At 51.7% G+C, this 20,782-nt stretch overlaps 1 protein-coding gene across 3 annotated transcripts; it reads right to left on the bottom strand.

Annotated features, from left to right (window-relative positions):
• Window positions 1–1,890: 1,890 nt before the first annotated feature.
• Window positions 1,891–20,378, bottom strand: DENND2D (DENN domain containing 2D). 3 transcript variants are annotated; one of them, XM_008515218.2, is made up of 12 exons: window positions 20,123–20,378; window positions 14,969–15,144; window positions 13,982–14,094; window positions 12,949–13,018; window positions 12,140–12,217; window positions 10,849–10,989; window positions 9,536–9,684; window positions 6,944–7,121; window positions 3,954–3,995; window positions 3,446–3,527; window positions 2,872–3,111; window positions 1,891–2,412 (listed from the first exon to the last, which is right to left on the bottom strand). In XM_008515218.2, exons 1-12 carry the CDS (start codon window positions 20,178–20,180, stop codon window positions 2,336–2,338), a joined length of 1,404 nt encoding a protein of 467 aa, XP_008513440.2. In that variant the 5' UTR covers window positions 20,181–20,378; the 3' UTR covers window positions 1,891–2,335. The 3 variants fall into 3 exon arrangements, with proteins under 3 accessions (XP_008513440.2, XP_008513439.2, XP_008513441.1); XM_008515217.2 differs by lacking the exon at window positions 20,123–20,378 and adding an exon at window positions 15,740–17,125; XM_008515219.2 differs by lacking the exon at window positions 14,969–15,144 and having other exon boundaries at window positions 20,123–20,374.
• Window positions 20,379–20,782: the final 404 nt, after the last annotated feature.

Genomic DNA, 20,782 nt, shown 5'->3' with positions numbered 1-20,782 from the left:
TTTGAAATGAGAACCAGGTGTGTTCAGTAACTATAAACAAGATCCGTTTCCATTGTATGCAGATAGTTCAGTTGCTTGAATGAAGAGGCAGAGAGCAGAAAGGGTTTAAACTATTGGCTAAAATGAAGTATCTTATTATTGATTTTTATTTATACCTGTTTCCATAATCATGGATAAACAATAGCTGTATTGCCTTGCCTGCCAGCCAGAACTCTGCTTTCTTGCACTTTTAATGATCCCATTAGTCCCATGTAATCTGGATTAGCAATGGCAGTGAAATCTTTAATTTCTTTGCTAGACTGTAGCAGCAAAGGGAAATCTCTCATGACCTTTGCTTGCTAGCAACTTCTCCAGCATCTGGGGTGGAAAAATACATACAGGAAAATGCTAGGGCAGATTCAAGTTTTGAAAGCAAGGACAAATGAGGAAAGAGAAGGAAGGATAATTCTACTTCTTTGGCACAGTTACATCTACTGTCTTATTTGATTATTACAAAAGACGCAGCAGATGTTAATTACCTTCAGTGGAAATTGAGGTCTGGAGAAGCTAAAAGGCATACCACTGTTACACAGTTGCTGCTGTTCTGAATGGGGACTAGAATCTGGATCTCCTGAATCCTGGTCCAGTGTTCTCTCCTATACCCTACTAAGTTTTAGCAGACTAAAGCTGTAAACCGAGATGCTAGAACCTTTTTCAGCCTAAAAGGCTGAAATTTCCAGGTTGGAAGACACTCAGGTATTTGGTGTGACAGATACTGTCTATGGTGATGGTGGTAGAGGCCATCGGCTTCAGGTCAAGGGTGCATTTATAGTAAACTCCGCTGGCCATGATTCTTCTTGTGATCGTATACCTGGCTAGGTATCAAAATTACCTGAAGAAGCTTTAAAAACTACAGGCTCCCAGGTCCTATCTCTAGAGATGATTTGGTAGGTTTGGGATGGGGCCTCAAAGTATTTTCATAAGCTTCCCAGGATTCCAGTCCTTGTCCTAAAACCTTTTGAGGTACAACTGGGTTTAGGAACCACTGCCATAATCTACCTGAAAAGGCGCAATGACTCTTAGAAGCTGTGAAGAATAGCAGTGTGGTTCGGGGTGGCATGTGGACGGCGGAGTATCTGCCATCTGCAGTATGTCTCTGTGCCCCAGAATCAAATGACATTGGCTTTAACTTCAATTTGGTAACCCCAGATCCCATACCCACTCCAAAAACATCTGTGTTCTTTGTATAGAATTCAGAGGCCTCTGAGGGCCACACTCATACACATACATTAAAAAGATGGAACTTCTGAAAAACAAGATGCTTCTAAAAGTTTCCCATCCCTTACAGTGTTTCACAGAAGCTACCAGTAGAGGTATGGAGGGAAGATAGACTCTTAAGATTCTGACTCTCTTTTCTCAAAGGGAAAAATGTCAATGCAGGGAGCTCTCCATCTTTAGCTAAAGAGTTGAACTGGGCTTCTCAGAATAACAAAGTAGGATGACTAAACCTGAAGGTTCCAAACTTGAAGTGATGCAGACAGACCTATTTACGGAAGCAATGTAGCGTTCTTCACTGGCTTCTGTTAACTACAGTCCTAACCCTCAAGTTTCCCTAGACTGCAGGTGCCGCCCTCTGGCTAGCAGCCTTTCCTCCCCGGATTCTGGGAAGCACACCTGACTGGAACCAAGAACTGCTGCCCTGGCCCCAGTACTGTTGCTGCTTTTACCAGCATCCCCTCCTCTTCCTATCAGAAGTGGAGCTGCTGACCCCCGTAATGCTGCCACTCCAAACAGAACCCCAGAGTTGTGGCCCACTATGACCAGGGCTGCCTCCTCTAGTCCAGGTTATTCTCACATCGTATTGTCTTGTTTTCCTGATTCCCCCCGAACAGTGGAAGCCAAAGATACATATAAACAACAAGATCTTCATCTTTATTGTTACCCTCACATGTCCACAGATCTCTTTTCTTACGTGGAGAGTCTGAGCCTTTCGGCCACAACTGCTTTCTCTGTTGAGGATTTTGTAATAGTGGTTCTTGGGAGAGGGCAGTTACAGCAACTTCTAAGTCTCTATGACACCTGGACTACTGTTCCGTGCTCTTTGTTGCCTCTGCAGGAAATGCAGCTTTGAGCCCAGCTCTGTGAGCGCACAGCTCAGAGCCTTCCAAAGTCCTGAGAAAGCTGATTCCAGGGATCCCATGCTCAAGACACCAGCTTGAAGCCAGACCTAGTTACCAGGACTCGGAAGGAGGCTGTGGATTCTGGGGGCTGAGAGCTTCACCGAGCCTAGCATGCCAGCAGGGGCCAAAGTCCAAAGCTGGCCTGTAGGTCTAATCACTCCTGTCCACCACAGCTCTTATTTCACAGTCTTTTCCCTTGATTTCTTCTGTTTCTTCTGTTCCTCATATTCAAGTATTTTCTGTTGGAAATAACCTGTGGGTTCAGATAGATGTGTCAGAGGCATCTAATCTGGCCAGGCCAAGTGTGGAGCGAGGATCAGAAATATCCCCTCTGTCTGCTCCCGCGCTCCCCCGCCACACCCACATTCCTGCTGGGGATTCTCGCCCTCACGGGCCTCTGGAGATCCAGGTATTCAATTTGGCCCAAAAAGAGGCCTACAGACAAGGAATCATTAATAGGAATTAGCTCCAGACTAAAACAGCAAACAGCCTCCTGCTGGCTGATGAATAGAGAGACTTCTACAAAATGTCAGCCCAGGAGCATTTTCTTAGGCTTCAGGTTATTTCCTTCAAAACACACTGATAAGGTGACAGCTGTTTTGTGGGCCCCTAGAGAGAAAGGCTCTTTCCTCCCTTCCTCTTCATCCTAGGGCCACAGCTGACTTGGTGACCCTCTCCAGGCTTAGATTGACAGGGGGCTGCCAGTGTATACCTGCGGGAGGGTTCTTGCTCTTCTCAGCTTCCTGGATGAAAAGAGAAAAGAGCTGTGTCTTCACGAACTTCTTCACGAATCGCCGGTTGGTCTTGGAGGTCAGCGCCTTACAGAAGGCCCGTTCTTGGAAGTGGCCTTGCCCATTTGCCTCCCGCTTGATATAGGAAGCATAGTGGCCCACAGTCTTGACAAAGAACTGCACAAAAGGGCCTGAAACATGCTCGTTGATTTGTTCCGAAGCTGCAGGGGACATATAGAGGCCATCTCAGAGGGCAGCAGCCGGATGAAACTACCCTCCAAGTGGCTTTCATTGCTTGCTGAAAGCTCCCAGGGAAGGGGCTGGGCTGGGGTTCATAATTACTGAGGGACTGACTACAATGGGAGACTGGGTAGGGGTTTTCCACCGTTGCTTAGGAAGAATAAGATCTCACACTCAGACTTGCTGAAGAATCCAGGCCTCTGGGACTGGCCCAGGACTGCTGAGTGAGTTCATTTTAGTTTGGAAGTTAATGGTTGGGAATCATGCCCTCCAGTTCTTTGGAGAAACCCAAAATAAGAGGGGCCTAGGACTTACTGTGTAAGTCGCTCCCCTGACTAAGAGAGTCTAAGATGTCTTCCTGAAGTTTGGGTGGTAGGATGTCTTTTTCATCACCAACCTAGGAGAGGACAGAGTGAGCTCAGAACTCCAGCAGTCAGGGAAGAGGTGTGAAGTTTTGGTCGAGAGCATGAGGAGGGCACGAATTCCACCCCTCCCCACCACCCCCAAAGAACTGGCCACACAGGAGAGAAACGGCAGAGGGTGTTTCTTGGTCTTCACTTTGACTCTAAACATTAGCAAGTCTCTGCTCTACCCCTGTGGCATTTGATTTATGTCCTGGCTCTAAAGGCACTAACACCAACTGCTCTGTTGAAAGTCATCTGTGTCTTTGTGTGTCGTGACTCCTTGAGAGAGGAGAGGTCTTATTAGCATGGGTTCTCATTCAACAAAAGTACTTCGTTTGTTAAAATGAGTGGAACATGGATGAGACTAGAGTGATTGAGTTGGTGGTGAGCCTGCAGGGCACCTGAACCCAGACACTTACTGACATTAAGAAGGTTCCTTCACAAAGGTTCACCAACAGGACCTGAAAGAAACACAGAACAGCTTTATCTCTTCCCCTTTCCTCATAGACCTCAGGAGGACTTCCCATCTCCAGAGGTACTAGTGGAGATGGTACCTTTCAGCCCAAATAGCAAAAAAATCAGCATCTTCAATTCTCATTTCCTGTGTGACACTCTCCTTTCTCACTATTCCCCTCTGGAAATCGCAGTTCCCTTCCTGGGTATGAAAAGGTATGAGGGTGTAGGGAGAGGGAGAAGGGAGAGAGCCAAGGGAGAAGGGAAATACAATATGGGGAAATCATAGCCAGTCACTCCTTAATAAAACATTGGTCGTCACCATTGCTTTATAATGGAACATTTAGTACCTGGCACACACGGTAACTGCTCTGCACATCTTATCTCATTTAATCCTCCCAATAGCCCTGGAGGCAAGTGCTATCTCTGTTGTGCAGGTGAGGAAACAGACTCAAAGGAGTGAAGTTGCCTGAAGTCATACTGCTAATAGAAATAGAGGCTTCCAAGCCTGGACTGTGCTGTCTTTGGGATGGCAGTGCTCTCCTGACAGCGCTCCTGCAGCTCTCTGCCCTCTGGTCAGCTTTAGGACAGGGATGCAGATCTTTTGATCTTTTAATGCTTGCAACAGCTTTATGTACAATTGCCTGGATAGAATAAAATAGAACTATTTCAAAACCCCCCTCAGAGCTTCCTTCCCACAGGAAACAACAAGAGAAGGAAATGAGCCCAGGGTCAGCAGGAAGAGGGAAGGAAAGGTAGTGAGGAGACCATGTGTCTACAGGCTGCAGACAAGCACAGGCTGGAACCAGGGGGCCTGCTTCTATAGCAGCCCCATCACTGCCTGAAGGGCCTGCTATCTAGCCCAGAGGTGACAAATAGGCCTCTGCTGGTTGGGTTCCAGCCTGCAGATGTGTTTGTTTGATCCTCAGAGTATTTTTAAATAATTCAATTCGTTTCCAATACAGTCATGCGCCGCATAGTGATTTCGGTCAACAACGGTGATCCCGTAAGATCAGCACCATATAGCCTAGACGTATAGTAGGCTATACCATCTAGGTTTGTGTTAAGTACACTGTATGATGTTCGCACAACAAAATCGCCTAATGATGCATTTCTCAGAACGTATCCCCGTTGTTAAGTGGCACATGGCTGTTTTTAAATTGGAAAATTTCACATAAACTTTGGATTTGGGGCTTCTGAAAAGTAAGGAACTCTACCACTGGTCCACGTTTCTAAAGGACAACATTCAGATGGAACTGAGTGCAGCCACCCCTTCAGGCAGGCATGTGCTCAACAGTTCACCATATTCCCCCAAAGCTCACGTCGGTCATTTAAGTGCCTGCTGGGCCTTCTTTTCAGTTTGGACCCTTGGTCTTGATAAGAGGGTGAATGATCCCTCCATGCTCCCTTCTTCCAAACAAACAGAAAGAGAGGGACTGGAAAGCGTGCCAAAAGACAGCGCAGGCACTGTAATTATCCGTCATCAGCGGAGAAAAGTTGAGCTCGTCCAGACCTGAAACCACTTGTATGCATAGGCTCAGATGCCTTCATTCAGGGGAGGCTGTTCATTTGGAGGTTGGGAGGTAAGAATGTGCGAAGAATTTTTATGTGAAGTTGTTCCCAAAAATCTTTCTAGTGTTTGGGAATGTTACTGTCCGTTGAGTAATCCCTTCCAGAGCGCTTGTGTGGAGTCAAGGAATCCCTTCTCCACACCCACCCTGGCCCTGGCCTCCCCGTCCCTCATCCCTGTCCATTTCACAGAGCAGCTGCTGAGCAGTCAAACAGGCCAAGGCTCCGGGATAGCAGGAGCTGCAGTCCAGCTGGTTGTAGCTTCCAAGAAGCTGAAGCTACAGCATCAGGAAGTTTCATAATTTCTGGGGTTGGGACATTTTAAGTCTTATTGCTAAACACGGGGCTGACACTCTGTCCCAGTTAGTCACAAGGCAGAGGCTCGTTCAAAGGGCGTGTGTACTCAGCAGTTCTGAGGAGGGCTGGGAGGGCCCGGGAAGCGAGGAAGGGAAACAGCCTGCTTCTTTACTTCTCAGCAACACTTGTGTAAGAACTGTGCTAGGTTCCATCATTGCCTGTGTGGCCTCAGATAAGTCAATTGAGTTCTCTGGACCTCGGTTATTTCTTATTTAAATTGGAGAAATCTTCCCATTAGGGCTGGTTCTATGCCTCTTTAGTAGCTTACTTCTGGACCTTGCCTCTCCCCGTGGTAGGCCCTTTGTCTGCACAGAGGGAGTCAATGGTTAGCCAGTGCAGACATGCCTAAGCAGAAGTTCTGGCTTGAGATTATAGCAACATGCTATCTTTTGAAAGTTCCTACTGACCATTCAAAGCAGAACACATGTTTTGAATTGTTCTTCTAACATTGGAGGTAGATTTCTGCTATTAATGCCCATTTTCACCACTGAGCCCTCTGATGTGTCTGGGGCACTGCCAAGAAATAAGAAGCTGACAAAATCAAAGGGAATTTGGACCTGTATCTTCATTAGCCAACTGAGTTCTGAGCTAATCAGAAAGATGGCTCTTACTACAAAAATCTGCATTTTCAGAACTCCTAGTTTGCAGGAGGTCTCCATTAGCTCACTTCCAAGGAATGTGAATTAATTCCAGTGGAGTGTGTATTATATAGACCAGCTGTGCTCATCCATTCAGATGAGAGATGGGACACCCCAGAGCCTACTCATTAATCATTCAAGAGGAGGGAGCTGACGCTCACTGAGCATCAACTCTGTGTCAGGCACGAGGCTAGAAGCTTTATGCAGGTTATTTCCCCTAGAATCCCTAGGAACCAGACACTGTCATCCCCATTTTACAGATGAGGAAGGTCAGGCTTAAAGACATTAATTAAGCAACTTGCCCCAAATCACACAGTTATTAGTGGCAGAGCTGAGATCCAAATGCCTGTCTTCCTGGCTCCCAATCCCGCCCTCTTCTTGTGGCATCATACCTCTTCCATGGGGCTGTCCATAACCTCCTGCCGAAAACGCATCTGTACTCCAACCATGAAGGGAGTGGGGCAGCACACGGTGGCCAGAAGGCTCTCAGGGACAACAGGAATGTAGGTGTGTGCCCAGCTGAAGGGGTAGAGCAGTGCGGCCGCAGCATGGATGCACTGAGACAGGGTGCTGGGGACAGGGCACACAGAACGAGAGTGAGAGGGGCCTCCCTGCGCCCCAACCCTTGTGCACCCCCACACAGCCCACCACCGACAGCAGCTGCTTCCAGAGCTGCCTGCACCAACGCAAAGGCAAGTGTGAGAGCCAGGAGGGTCACAGAGCTTGTGACTGCTCGGAGCTGGGAGGGCAGGGCCAGAAACCAGGGGAAGCTGAGGCTCCTCTCATCAAGGATGGGGCCTCTGTTTGATCCTTCTTTTCCCACTTAGTCTTCTCAAGTCACTACTGGCCAAAAATAAAAGTTGTCTCTCAAGAGAGGAGGGAAGAAGAAACGCCTTCACTCAAACAGATCATTGATTGAGCCCCTGCTGCATGTCACCACTGTGCTGAGGACATGGAGAGAAGGAAACAGAAGACACTCTGCTTTTAAGGAACTCACAGTGTCGCTAAGGAGATAAACATGTAAACACTGGGCACAGCAGAGGGGCGAAGCCCTATTTCCTCATGTCTGTCCACCCTCATCCCCCGTCTTTACCGCTCACAGCTCCCTCTGGCCACTTGAGGTTATTTAAAGTTACCAGGTTGGTGCTTCAGTTAGCCTGGGAAATTCCTAGCTTCCAGGAACCTCTGCTCAGCAATTCCTACCCGGAAAGTCCCCCAGAGGTGGCTCCCCTACCCTTTCCAGTGAAGTATTCCCTGTGTGATTACTGCCTAAGTCACAGCTCAGGCCCCACTCCTCATCTCCTGACGGACACACACACACACAACCCAACCCCGCGCTCTGATTTCTCTATTCTCCACTACCTTTCTCGGCTCTCCATTTCTCTAAATTGCCCCCAAACCAAGGCCAATAAAAACAGAGATGCGGAAACTTTGTTTCAATTCTTAGTATCAAGCTAGCACTTCCTGAGTTAGAAGGAGTGTCTCTGCGAGTCTGGCCAAGGCTTAGGTTGACTGGAAGTCCCCTCCCTGCCTGTGCTTCAGAGATCTGACAACACCGCGTGGGAAGGATGGGAAGGAAATGGCGGGTGGTGGGATTGCCCTGGAGAAAGTTAACGCCTGAGACGTAAGTCCTGCCAGCCTTTGCCCATGTCCAGGCCAGCTGACGCCTGGAGTCACCTCCACTCCCTAAACACTCATCTTAGGGGGAAAGGCCAGAATCCAGCTCCAGCCACAACAGAGACTCTCACTTCCCTACAGGGCTGAGAGTGGGAGAGCTATTTTCAAAGGAAAAGATTAGACCACTTCCCTCAAGGATTAGCCTAGAACTAGTGCCGTTTTGGTTATCACTGATTTTTATAGAATTTCCAACCCACAGACCCCGTCGCCTGCCCAAGCTTCCTTTTCTCTGAAACCCATAACATTCACCTGACCCTCTGGCCTCACGTTTGGGTCCCTAACATCCCGTTTCTTCCTCTCTTCCCTAAAAGATAGAACCAGGATTGTCAGCCCAATATCATCAGCTTTCTCCCTCCCCAGACATGAACAGAAGGCCAACCTCTGACTGCTTTATATTTTTTTTCCTTCACCATTCTGTCACATGTCTCCCCATGTCTTTCTCAGACTTGAAGCCTCTAAGAGATAGAGACCAGGACATGACAGTACCCTGCTTCCACTATACACACGGATATATTCAACTGTGAACTTATTATTAAGAATAATAGCCAGCACTTACCAACGTGTGCCTGCAGGACACTAGGTACCTAAGGTGCATTATTTAATTTAATCCTCATCACAACCTTATGAGGTAGGTACAATCATAATCTCCATTTTACAGATAAGAAAATCATGACATCAAAAGTTAAGAAACTAACCTAAGAGGAACCATGTAGCTAAAGGTGGAAGAACAGGACTCGAACCTTGTTCTGCTGATTTCAGCACCTATGCTTTCAACCACTACATAATTCTACATCCCTTTAAGGTCAAGGAACCATGTCTTATTTGTCCATATCTTCTTAATGGTTGGCATCTGGCAAACAGTTGACACACAATACATGTTTGCTGAATGAGTGAGCAAATGGATAGATGAGATGCGTTTGCTGTTACAGAAGATGGGCTTGACCTTCATACCATTATATGCCTTCCTGCCCTGTCCTCATGCCGGTCCCTCCCTCAGCCTTTCAAGAGCAGAATCATATCTGCATCCACCCTAATTAGTCTGTGCCTGGGCTGGCCCAGGAACGCTTCATGCCCTTACTCAGAACTAAATTGGGAACCTTCTTCAGGCTTAGGCAGCAGTCAAGTTTGGAGGCAGAAGCAGGGGAATTGCAACAGCTATTTCTCTAGACGGCGCAGATCAAGACCTCGACGCAGCAGGTGAGCACACGGGTCCCACAGCCTGATTTCCTCTGAGGGCCCTCCAGCATGTTCCCTTGAACCCAGGGATGCCAGTCAGTTTAGGTGAGCCACTCAGTGTCTGGACCCACCTGAGACCTTCTGCCAGGAAGATGATTTTTCTCTCCAGCACTGCAGAGGCAAAGATCTGCAGAATCTGCTCGAAACGGAGACACTGCAACAGAGAACTAAAATCCACGTGTTCTAGGTGGGAGTCCAGAGGCCGCGTCAGTGAGATGAACTGTGGGGAAACCAGAGAGTCACCACACTGAAAAATCACACAGATCCCAAAATGCTGGGTCTTGACCAGCCTCCACTCCATTCTCCCAACAGGAGTAAATCCGATCCTGTCTCTCCCCTGCTAAAAACCCATCCATGGTTTCCCTCGGCTCTGAGGATAGCACTGATGTAATCCCTGGCAGGGCCCACACTGGGCGCACCCCAACCCCTCATCATGCCGCCACAGCAGTCCTTTCTGTTCCTTGAGTACATCGCTCTTCCCTCCTGAGGTCCTTCAGAGGTTAGGCCCTCCCCTGGATGGCTCTTCTCCCTTCACTCTCATCCTCCTTTTTGTCTCAGAGGACTTCCCGGGCCACACACCTAGTGCAACATGTATTTCCCATCATTTTCTTATGTAGTATCCTGTTTTTTTCCTTTCATCACAATCACATGATTTTTAATTATATATTTATTTGTGCTTTCTCACTCAACGTCCCCCACTAGACTTTTAGCTCCATGAGATCAAGAACCATGTTCATTTTATTCACTACTTTATATCCAGAAAATAGTTTAGCTTGGCACACGGCAAGCACTGCATACTTATTCTTTGAATAAGTGAAAAAGCCCAGCCCCTCCCTTTATTTTTGCAGGGGGAAGCCAAGGTTCAGAGGGACACACAGATGATCCAGAGGACCAGGGATCAGGACTGGAATTCTGAAAACAATGTTCTGTTTGCTGCCTCAGTCTGCTTAGTGCCTTAAAACAATGGCATCCCCGTGTGGCATGGGTGGGGACTCAAGGGTGGGGACAGGTGATAAGAAATAGACAGATGGCACCCAGGTAGAGATAACAGACAGACACAGGAAGATAAAGGTGGTAATGGGAAAAAGTGGTAGTTTGGGGGCTGGGGACGAAGTCCATCCTAGCACCAGGAACCTCACCTTACATGGTTTATTTATTATAAATAAAAGTCTGGGTAGCTTGAACAGTGAGTTCAAGTACATCCTTGTAAGTATCAGGTTGGGAGGATCAGAAGATCTGGGTTTGATTTTCAGCTCTGCCAAGAATTCTAGTCAAGTCCCAGTCCCTGCCTGGCTCCGTTCTCTGTATATTAACCTGGTGAATGAAGGACTGTGATGAGAAGTGCCACAGAAGCCTGCCCCTCCAGCCCGTTTTGCTGACCCACCTCAGTGCCCGAGTCAGGGATGAAGCTCTTGAGGGTGACAGTCTTCCCAGGAGCAGGGAAGGCCGCCTCTCGCAGGCCCTGCATGAACGGGTAGATGACTGCCATGGAGATCTGATGCCTCTTCTCCACTTCATCCAGGATCTGCACAGAAAAGGACCACGGGAGGCGTGGCTCAAAGGGATGCTACCAGGAGGGTGGCAGAGACCCCACGTGTGAGGCTCCCTCACTGGTGCAGCCAATCGTCATGTACCTTCGGGCCTCTCCGACACCTGGTTCTCTCTCTCAACTGTGAGAGACCAGTCTGCTATTTATGTCCTGCACAAGACCTGCTTTTTCCTAGCCTTCTTCTTTTCATCCTCTCTCTATCAACCCATATTCCTCCCTTCTCCTAACATCAACATAAAGCACCTTCCCCAGGAAGACATCCCAGAGTAAACTCATCATCCATGATGGTACCATGTTCTTTATTGCTGGTGGGAGGGGGAGCCTAGAAGGCTGGGCCTCTTGGGCACCACTCGGCCCTCCAACTTCCCCTGGAGACTCCCCAAGGCCAGGACTGCCTCCGTCCTTCAGAGCCCTGCACAGATAAACGCTCTTCCCAAGCAAAGGCTGACGGACTTTCCTCCCTTCAACCTCCAAGGGGCCTGCTGGGGGCAGAGCACACTGAAGCCCTTTTGTGGCCACTAAGACACACCCCATCCCTTCTGAGGGACTCTGCTCTGCTCCTGACTCAGGAGTACTGGGTCTCAGATTAGCTCCAGCAAGAGAGTCCCGGGGGCCTCAACTTCTCTTCCAACCTGGAAGGAGTCGGAGGGAGTCTCAGGACCCCCACTGTATAATCATTGTCTCCATATCTGTTTAGTGCTCTCCCTTTCTCATATATCACCTCATCCAAGCCTCACACCTGCCTGTAAGGTAGGAAGGTGAGGGATCATTATATGCATTTGACAGAGGAGGAAAATGAACCTCAGGGCAAAAGTTTCCTGAAACTCCCAATTCTTAACCTGGGCTCTTCCCACTGTCCTACTCCAATTGCTTTCTCACCTGACTAGAGTGGGAGCAGTGGGTCTCCCAGCAGGGAAGACAGTCCCCTAGGTTCAGTTCCCACTTTTCCCTAAAATCAAGTGGAGTCCAAGCCCCTCTCTGCCTCAGTATCACCAGTGTGCCTCTGCTGCCCCCAGCTTTGAGGTAGAAGCTCCACTCAGGGCTCAGAGAGCACAGGCAGGGCAGGCAGACCTGGAAGCTGAACAGGCCAAACAGGCCCCTGAGGAATCCCGTCCCACCCCCCTACCTTGGAGAACAAGCCGAAGCAGCCAATGCAGCTGATGATGCAGTACACCTTGGGGAGGCGAGGGCCGCGGCCGGCGGGCTGGGGGAAGACAGAGAGTTTCCTTCAGTGCTGCAGCCTCCCTGGGGCCTCACCCGACTGGGGCTGATGGGGCACGAGGCTGGGGGCTGCGGCTGGGGGATTCATGGTAAATGGTGGGCCAGATGGAGGAAGGCCTGGATGCGCTGGGGTCCCATTCACGGGATAAGCAGCAGGGAGGCCAGAGGGGCCACCAAAGTCAGAAGTTGGCCTTGAGGGGTTGGGTGGGTTCACTGGCAAGCACTGCCGCCATCAGCACCAATGCCATCTGGGGTTAGCAAAGACAGGAAGCAAGAGTGCTGTAGAGATGAGGAAGTGGCTAGAGAGGAGAGCCCTGGAAAAGTGACTCAGAGAGACCCAAGAAATGAACCTAGTTGTCCAAATCCTAGTGTATGTTCTGCGAGGCTCCACCGGCCACAGCAACGAGGCCAGGAGGGAGAAGGTGGAGAGCAGCTTAGGCTGGAGCCTCCCACAGACGGGAGCTGTTGAAAGCTGGGGAGAGCAACAGCTGAAGCCTGGTCAGCAAAGGTCCCCCGGGTGGGCGAGGGGGGGCGTGTGTCTCTGTTCTCGTGGGGTTGCAGAGGGCACTACCATGGCAGCAGGTGCTGGGCTTTGCTCTCTCTACAAGCACCACTGCCAGCGAGCCTTGGCTTTTGCAGCTGAGGCTTGAGCCAGCCCAGCTGTGGAGCCGAGCAGGCTGCAGAGAGGAGGGGGCAGTTCTGGGCTGCACAGACCAAGAGGCGCCTGCAGTATCCAATCTTCCTGCTCCCATCCACATTGGTCAGGACGAAGGAGAAGGTCTCCCTGGGGAAGAGCAGACAAGACCCGGTTTGCATTGCTCACGAGATTCTATTTTTTTTTTTTTCAGGAAGATTAGCCCTGAGCTATCATCACCACCAAGCCTCCTCCTTTCACTGAGGAAGACTGGCCCTGAGCTAACATCTGTGCCCATCTTCCTCTACTTTATATGTAGGACGCCTGCCACAGCATGGCTTGACAAGCAGTACCTAGGTCCTCACCCGAGATCCAAACTGGTGAACCCTGGGCCACTGAAGGGGAGCATGTGAACTTAACCACTGCGCCACTGGGCCGGTCCCTGCTCACAAGATTCTAAGACAGGAAGGTGGTCAGCATCAGAGGGTGCTGAGTGGGGTGAAGTGGGCAAAGGGGAGCTGCTGATTAATAAGGAGAGTAAGAATAACGCCAGTAACTTGTTAAGAGCTTATTAATGTCACGCTCTAAATGCATCATCTCATTTAATTCTCACAACAACTTCTGAGGTGGGTTCAATTATTATCCCCACTTTAAAGATGAAGGAACTGAGGCTCCGAGAGGAGGTTTTTATCCAAGGTCATTCAACACATAGCAGTAAAGCCAAAATTCAAACTCAGGCAGTCGAATTCCAGGGCTCATGCTGTAAAGTACTTTGCTATGTGGCCTTCTTCGAGGCCAAACACCTTCTTTTAAGTCCAGCTTCTGCCAGTAGCAGAATCAAAACACAGTGACCCTCAGTCCTAGGGCAGGTAAGAGAACCTCACCTGTCTCTGGAAAGAGGTGACTGGTCAACCAGGTTAACTAAGATCTTTGGCCTTAAGGGACCTCAGGCAAGAAGTTTATGAATGAACCCACTCCAGTCCCTCCCAGCGGGAGGGAAGCTGGCAAGAAGTCGGCCTACACACAAAGGGAGGGGCCACAAGAACCACATGGCTCACACTTGTCCCTTCTCCCCCAATCCCAGATTCCCCCGTCCCAGGACCAAGCAATTACCTGGGATACTCAGTGAGTGGTGCCCACTCATTCCCATCTGGGAAGCAAAACAAGGGGATGGCTCCGAGCAGCCGCTCCTCCTCCTCCTGTTGGCCCCGAAGCAGGTTCTCCCGCTATAAGGAACAGGAAAAGAGACAAGTGGATGGTGGAGGGAGGGGCAGGAGGAGGGCTGGAGGCCTGGTGGGCTTCTTTTGAGCCTCTAAAGCAGTCTGAGAATAAGCTTTTCCACTGATGGGGGCTCAAAGCGTGCCTCTGCCTGTCACTGCACGGGGACATTATTCTGGGTCTGGCTGGAACGACCCCAAGGCTGAAACAGCCCCTCCTGGGCCAAGTCTACAGGACCCTGAGTTGGACTTCAGTATCCTGAAGATCTACATAGTCAGGAAGGGGGCCAGGGCCACGGCCCAGACAGGCCCAGAGACCGGCTGGCTTCCTGGGAGGACCACATTAGAGAGATACCACATGAGAGACAAGAAGCAGCCAGCTCAGTTGCCACGCCATCAGGGTTAATGAGAAGGATGTCATATCCCTGCCCCTTCACCCAGTGCTGGACCAGACAAGAAGGAGCCTGACACTTGAGCCGTGGCCACAGGCTGCGCCTGCCCACCAGCTACGTGCCTGCCCACCCTCCTTCCCATCTATCCCAGGGAGGGGATTCCTGCAAGGAGCTCTGGCAGGAGGTAAGCTTCTCTACAGAGAAGGGTGACTGAGGATGGAATTTGGAAGAACTCGGGGTCCCCAAAGGGGCAAAAGAACTAGCCTAGTTTCCTGGCCAGGGAGCCTAGATCAGTTCCTCACAAAGAAGCCAGGCCTAGATTCTGTGAGTGATAACAGAAAATAGGGCTGGGCCTGAAGGAGACAGGAGCGGCCAGCTCAGGGCAGCCCCAGATTCAAGCCCAGCAGGGTGGGGAGAGGGAGAGAGCACCCGCCTATACCTCTCAAGCAGCCCAATCCTCTGTCTCCCCCTGCCCCCTCCTCAGTCCTTACCTTGGGAAACTGGTAGGTGATCGTGGGCTCATAATCATCCCCTGAACGCTTTTTTTTGAGGGAAACCACAAGGAGGTATTCAAAGAAGTGCTGCCCTCCAGCAAAGTTAGGTAGACAGAGCTCCTGGGCTCTTTCCGGCTCCTTTACAGCTTCCCCCTGATTGTCCTGGGGAGGTCCTGAAACCAAGACACCAGGGCCCTTTTGGTATCTCATTGATGCATGCCTCAAGTAGAGTCTGTGAGGCTCCAAGGAACTTCCACACCCGAAGGCCGCCATGCCAACGCTGAGGTCCCTGGAGCCTGCCCAGCTCCTCAGGTCCTGGAACAGGACCAGAGCCAACTGGGCAGTTTCCATGCCTGCCCTGGGAGACTCGAAACAACAAGGAGCCAAGAGGAGGAAAGAAACCACTGATTTGGAACCCAAGGAAATGTACTGGGGAGGCCACCTGGGTCGCCCTCTGCCCCAGAGCAGCACAAAGACTCTGCCTACAGTGGGGGCCCATGGCAATGCCTGGAACTGTGCGCCTTGATCAGACTTGTACTTGCTAAATCAGAAAAGGCCCAATGACACGTGGCTGTGACCACACCAACCCCCAAGAAGGGCATGACCAGCTCCCAAACCAACAGGGGAAACCTCCCGGCCCAGTCACATGGGAGACTGGGTAGAGGTCAAGATATAAAAGGAAGAGGAGGAAGAAGCATTTAAGGGAAGAAACAGCCCCATCGACAAGGGTTACCCTGGAACAAAGGAAGTGGGCAATCCAGTCCAGACCTGCGCGGAGTCGAGGAAGGCGGTTGCGGAAGAGCCTGAACATCCCGCCTACTACTTGTCCTTCCATCTTCTCGGACCTGCAGGGCATGGAGTGCTTCTCTTTCCTCCAACACAGACTAGCTACAGAAAGCCTGAGAAAGGGGCTGCTGCTTCAGTCTCCAACCACGGCTCTATGAAACCACACCACGCGCCGTCTTCCAGATAGGGGAGAGCAGTTTCCATCCTGTGCACCCAATGGCTGAGCAGGAAGGATGTGACGGGACCCAGGAAGGCAGCAGAACGCCCGTACTGACAGAGACAGCATCCTGGCACTACAGCTCAGACCTCAGCTCCTCCCAGGAGCCCCAGGGTGTGGTGAGACTAAAAAGGTCATGAGCAAACACCTCCAAGGCCCAGCTGCTTGTGGGCTAAGAGCTCTGAATTCTGGGTTGCAGATTGTGCAATGGTTTTATTTACAAGCTTGGGACAGTGAAAAATGCCAGATAGCACCAGACTGTGGGCACTGGAACCTCACCAGCCCCAGGACAGAGATTTTATATCTCCATAACTTTGATTCCTGGCCTTTCACCTCTCAACTTGGTCAAAGTAATGGAAAACTCGTGCAAGGCCACCTGCCACGCTCCAGAACTTCCAGGACTTCAGGGCTGCAAGCAAGAGCACAGGACCAAACAGTCCCCACAGCCAGGAGGCCATCGCCCCCCTTGGTTAAGATCAAGAGACTTGGCCCACTAATTATCTAAATGGAGAAACTGTCCTCGCAAGAGGGAGTCCTGGAAATGAGTACAAATCTACAAGCCTCCTCTCCTGGTGATGAAATAGGAAGAACGTCGATCTCTGAGCTGGAGAGCTCCTGATACTTCAGGATGATCTACAAGGGTGCATCCCTCACCCCCTGTAAATGTCCTAAGACAGACTTCTCTCACTGAGCCCTATTCTGAGCCTCCAGCAAAGAATCCCTCTTCTCAATAGGAAGCACTGACTCAGGACATTCTCCCTGGGCTGGTTAAGGGACTGGCTGCATCAGGAGCCTAAGGGTCGCTCAGCACAGTGGAAAACAGCCGGGTGATCTCCACCCCACCCCGACTACTGCTCAGTCTTCTTTCCCTGTTGGGCCAGGTCAACAGTTCTGCCCAAGCTAAAAGCAGAGCAGCTGGCCCCTGGGGCTCTAGTGGTATCTAGAGGCTGTGTCTGGAGGCTGGGGAAGAGAGAAAGAATAGCAATAAGTCACCTAGGATTCTCAGAGAAACCCTTAAATAAGTGAACGCATGGGGTAAGAGAGAAGGACTTCTGCCAGGAAGCTGCCTCTAAGAGGAGCCAGGAAGTAAAAGGGTTTGGTGCCAGTGTCTGCCATCCCTGCAAGAATTAGAGCCCTTGGGAAGAAAGTGCAGTGCTGGAATAGGGGTGCCTTGTTCTTAAGAGCTCCAGACTTGACTCTTGTGGGCCTAGTAAAAGCCAGTAATCAATGGCCCAGCCGTGACTCCCAGGGGGAAACCCAGTCACAGTAAATAAGGATTTAATGGTGAGAACAGTGACCCAGAACACTGTGAACCATCACCACGCCTTATTCACAACCCGCGTACACTTGTTGCTCAATCTTCAACACCTGTCTGAGGAACAAGCTGATACAGATAGAGAAACTGAGGCACGGGGTGATTCAGGGACTAGTCTGGGACTATTCACAGTATGTGTTGGGGGTGAGAATTATGAGTTCCATGTGCATGCTCTGCCTTCTGGATGTAGTACACACCACACATCCTACAAATGTGGGGTGCCTCCTGTTGAGGGCTTTGAGAACCACAATCTTTTCTCTGATCATTCCAGAACCTCAGGAAATTATTCCTTTCCCTAAATCCTTTGGGTTGCATTTTGAGCCCCTTTCCTCCTGGTTTATCATGAGAGCCAAGAGAACAACAAAACTCACAAACTCAAACAAAAAAAAGTTAATAGACTTTTGGGCTGAGGCTCCAGAAATCCAGAAAAAGATTCCTTTCTCCTCCCTTTCAACAGAAGAGGAAAGCAGAAGAGAAAACATCCATCAAATACACGTTTAATATAGCTCATCTCATTCAATCTCCAGTGCCCTAGAAAGGAATTATTATCCTGAGTTTTCAGTTGAGGAGGGAGCCACCCTTTCTAGGGAAGTCAGGAGTCTGGTTACACTTGTTCCTCCACCCGGAAGCCACTCCCACAGCCACCTGAAGAAAGCCCCAGAACCAGCTAGAATAGGTAAGAGGACATTCTGGAACCTCCATCTGGAAAGCTGGCCCTTCTTCTTCTGGCTCAGCAGCTCTCAACCCAGAACCATCACCACTGCCACTCCCCCCACCAGGATGATCTGCACATGCGTACACACACACACACACACACACACCCTCCTACCACACACACACACACACACACACACACACCCTCCTACCACACACACACACACACACACACACACACACACACCCTCCTACCACACACACACACACACACACACACACACCCTCCTACCACACACACACACACACACACACACACACACACACCCTCCTACCACACACACACACACACACACACACACACCCTCCTACCACACACACACACACACACACACACACACACACACACCCTCCTACCACACACACACACACACACACACACCCTCCTACCACACACACACACACACACACACACACACACCCTCCTACCACACACACACACACACACACACACACACACACACCCTCCTACCACACACACACACACACACACACACACACACCCTCCTACCACACACACACACACACACACACACACACACACCCTCCTACCACACACACACACACACACACACACCCTCCTACCACACACACACACACACACACACACACACACACACCCTCCTACCACACGATTACCCTGGGGCCAAAAGGGCAAAAGGAGGGGAACTCCCCAGGAAGGTGGAGGATGGTATAGAAGATGAAAAGGGCACACTCTCCTGGACAGACAGGTGCCAGACCTCAGGACAAGAAATACAGCTGCTCATGTCACAGTTCCTCAGTGTCCAGGAAGCTGCTCCAGACACAATCATCAGGCCTGTTTGGGGGCCCAGGTGGGTGGGAACAATTGGCCTGTCTCCTCTGGGCTGCAGGGAGCAGACCCCTTCCATTCACACAGCCTTCTGAGGGTTGAGGGAGACCAGGAAAGACCAGGCCAGTGCTCTCCAGAGAAGAGAGGACCCCAGCGCCACCCTGCATTCTGCGCCGGCCACTGTGCCATCCCAGGCCTCTGCGCCAACTCATGGTCTCTGACCTCTCTGCCTTGAAGTGGGTGGAACGACCAGATACTGGAAACCTGTGTTTAGGGAGAACAGCAAGGGGGGCAGGGGTGACGGCAGAAGGAGCACGGATCACACCCCCAGGTCTCCCTAGCTCTGGGGCTTGGAGCAGGAGGGGGTCTCGCTCCACCTCTTGACTTGCCAGTGTTAGAAGGGGTGGGATGTCTGGGAATGACGCTTGCTTATTTTTCAATTGGCTCTTTTCTCCTCAGAAGGTGAAACCTCTGGGCAAAGTATCCAAGGGTTACGGCTGCTCAGCCATAGGACCCACGGGCTAGTGGTAAGCAACAACAAATGTTTGTTGAATGAATGGAAAAATGACTGAATTCCGAATTGCCTTTCTTCCAACGCCCAGCACCCCTGCTAAGAAGAACAGAAATGAATATCGATTTCTAACTTACTCCCCACAACCCTAGAGGGGCAATTATTCTCACTTCACTGACAGGCAGTCGGGGGATATGGGAGGCGTGACCTGTCTGGTTCACAAACTAAGGAAGCAGCTGAGCACGTTCTAGCCCAAGTCCCGCTCGCGCCACGCTCTCCAGGGCTCCTCGCCGCCCGCGGGTAGGGGTGGTAACGTCGTAGGGGAGACGAGCTGCTGTAGCCCGTGGCGGCCTGCGGGGCAGGGGCGCGCGCCTGCGTCCCGCCTGGCTGGGCTCCGGGGCGGGGCGGCCGCGGGTCCGAGGCGGGGTCTCCCAGGAGGGCTCTGCGGCACGGGCGCTTCAGGCACCCTGCGGTTGCGCCGCAAGCTTCCTGCTGAAAGGACACGTGGCCCCGGGGCCCCACAACGGTTTCCTCTGGCCGGCCGCCTCCCCCCACCCACGCTGCCTGGACACTCCTCCGACCTCCGACCCAGTACCCACCTGCCCCTTTCCATCTCTACCTGCGCCCTCTCTCCAGCTCCCTGACCCCTGCCCAGCCCTCCTCAAGGCCCCTCGCAGTGCCCCCAGCTCCCGACCCTCCGCGCCCTCCCCTGGCCCCCGCGCGGGCAGCCTCCTGTCCTGTCCCGGTCCCCGCGCTGCCCGCGCCCCGGCTCCGGCGCGCCCCAGCCCGGCACTAACCCCCATGGCCGCGCTTCAGTCTCAGGCTGGCTCGGAGGCGGCGGCCGAGCCCATCCATGGCCCCTGAGTGCCCGGCGCCCGCTCCCGGGTCCGCGCCGGCCCCGCCCCCCCGTGCGCGACCTCCGCGAGCCCCGACACTTTCACTTTCACGCGGGGGGAGGTCGGGGGGACAGGCCTGGGGCGGGGCCGGCGGCGCACCTTCCGGACTGCGGCCCAACCCCCGGCGCACCTGGGCGGGCCCGCTCTTCCCTCGGCCCGGGCAGGGCGGCGTGGGGTGACAGAGGGCGCTCGACGCGCGTCCGGGTGGAGGCGGCGCCGCCTCGTTCCCACCCTCTGTGGGGCGCCCCGGGAAGCTAGACTTTCCGAACCCCGCAGTCCCCGAGCGCGCGGGGTCGAAGTCACCCCCTACCTTCGGCAAGGACCGAGAGTGCCCTGTGGGCATCGGTGCACCTTCCAGGTGGCTCCGGACTCAGCCCAGAAGCGGCTGGAGTTTTCAGAGTTGTCGCACCTTTCCAACCCCTCCATCTCTCTCCCTGCAACTGCTTTAGCCTCTGGCCATTTCTAGATCTCTTGTCACATTTGACCTTCCACCCGGGGGACACGTGTCCCTGCGTTGCTCTTGTCCCTACTTCACTTTCCTAGCGAACCGACGGGAGCCCT

This window comes from Equus przewalskii, unplaced genomic scaffold (assembly GCF_037783145.1).
Source record: "Equus przewalskii isolate Varuska unplaced genomic scaffold, EquPr2 ChrUn-13, whole genome shotgun sequence".
NCBI classification, from domain to species: Eukaryota; Metazoa; Chordata; class Mammalia; order Perissodactyla; family Equidae; genus Equus; species Equus przewalskii.
This window is presented reverse-complemented; position numbering and strand designations above follow the sequence as displayed.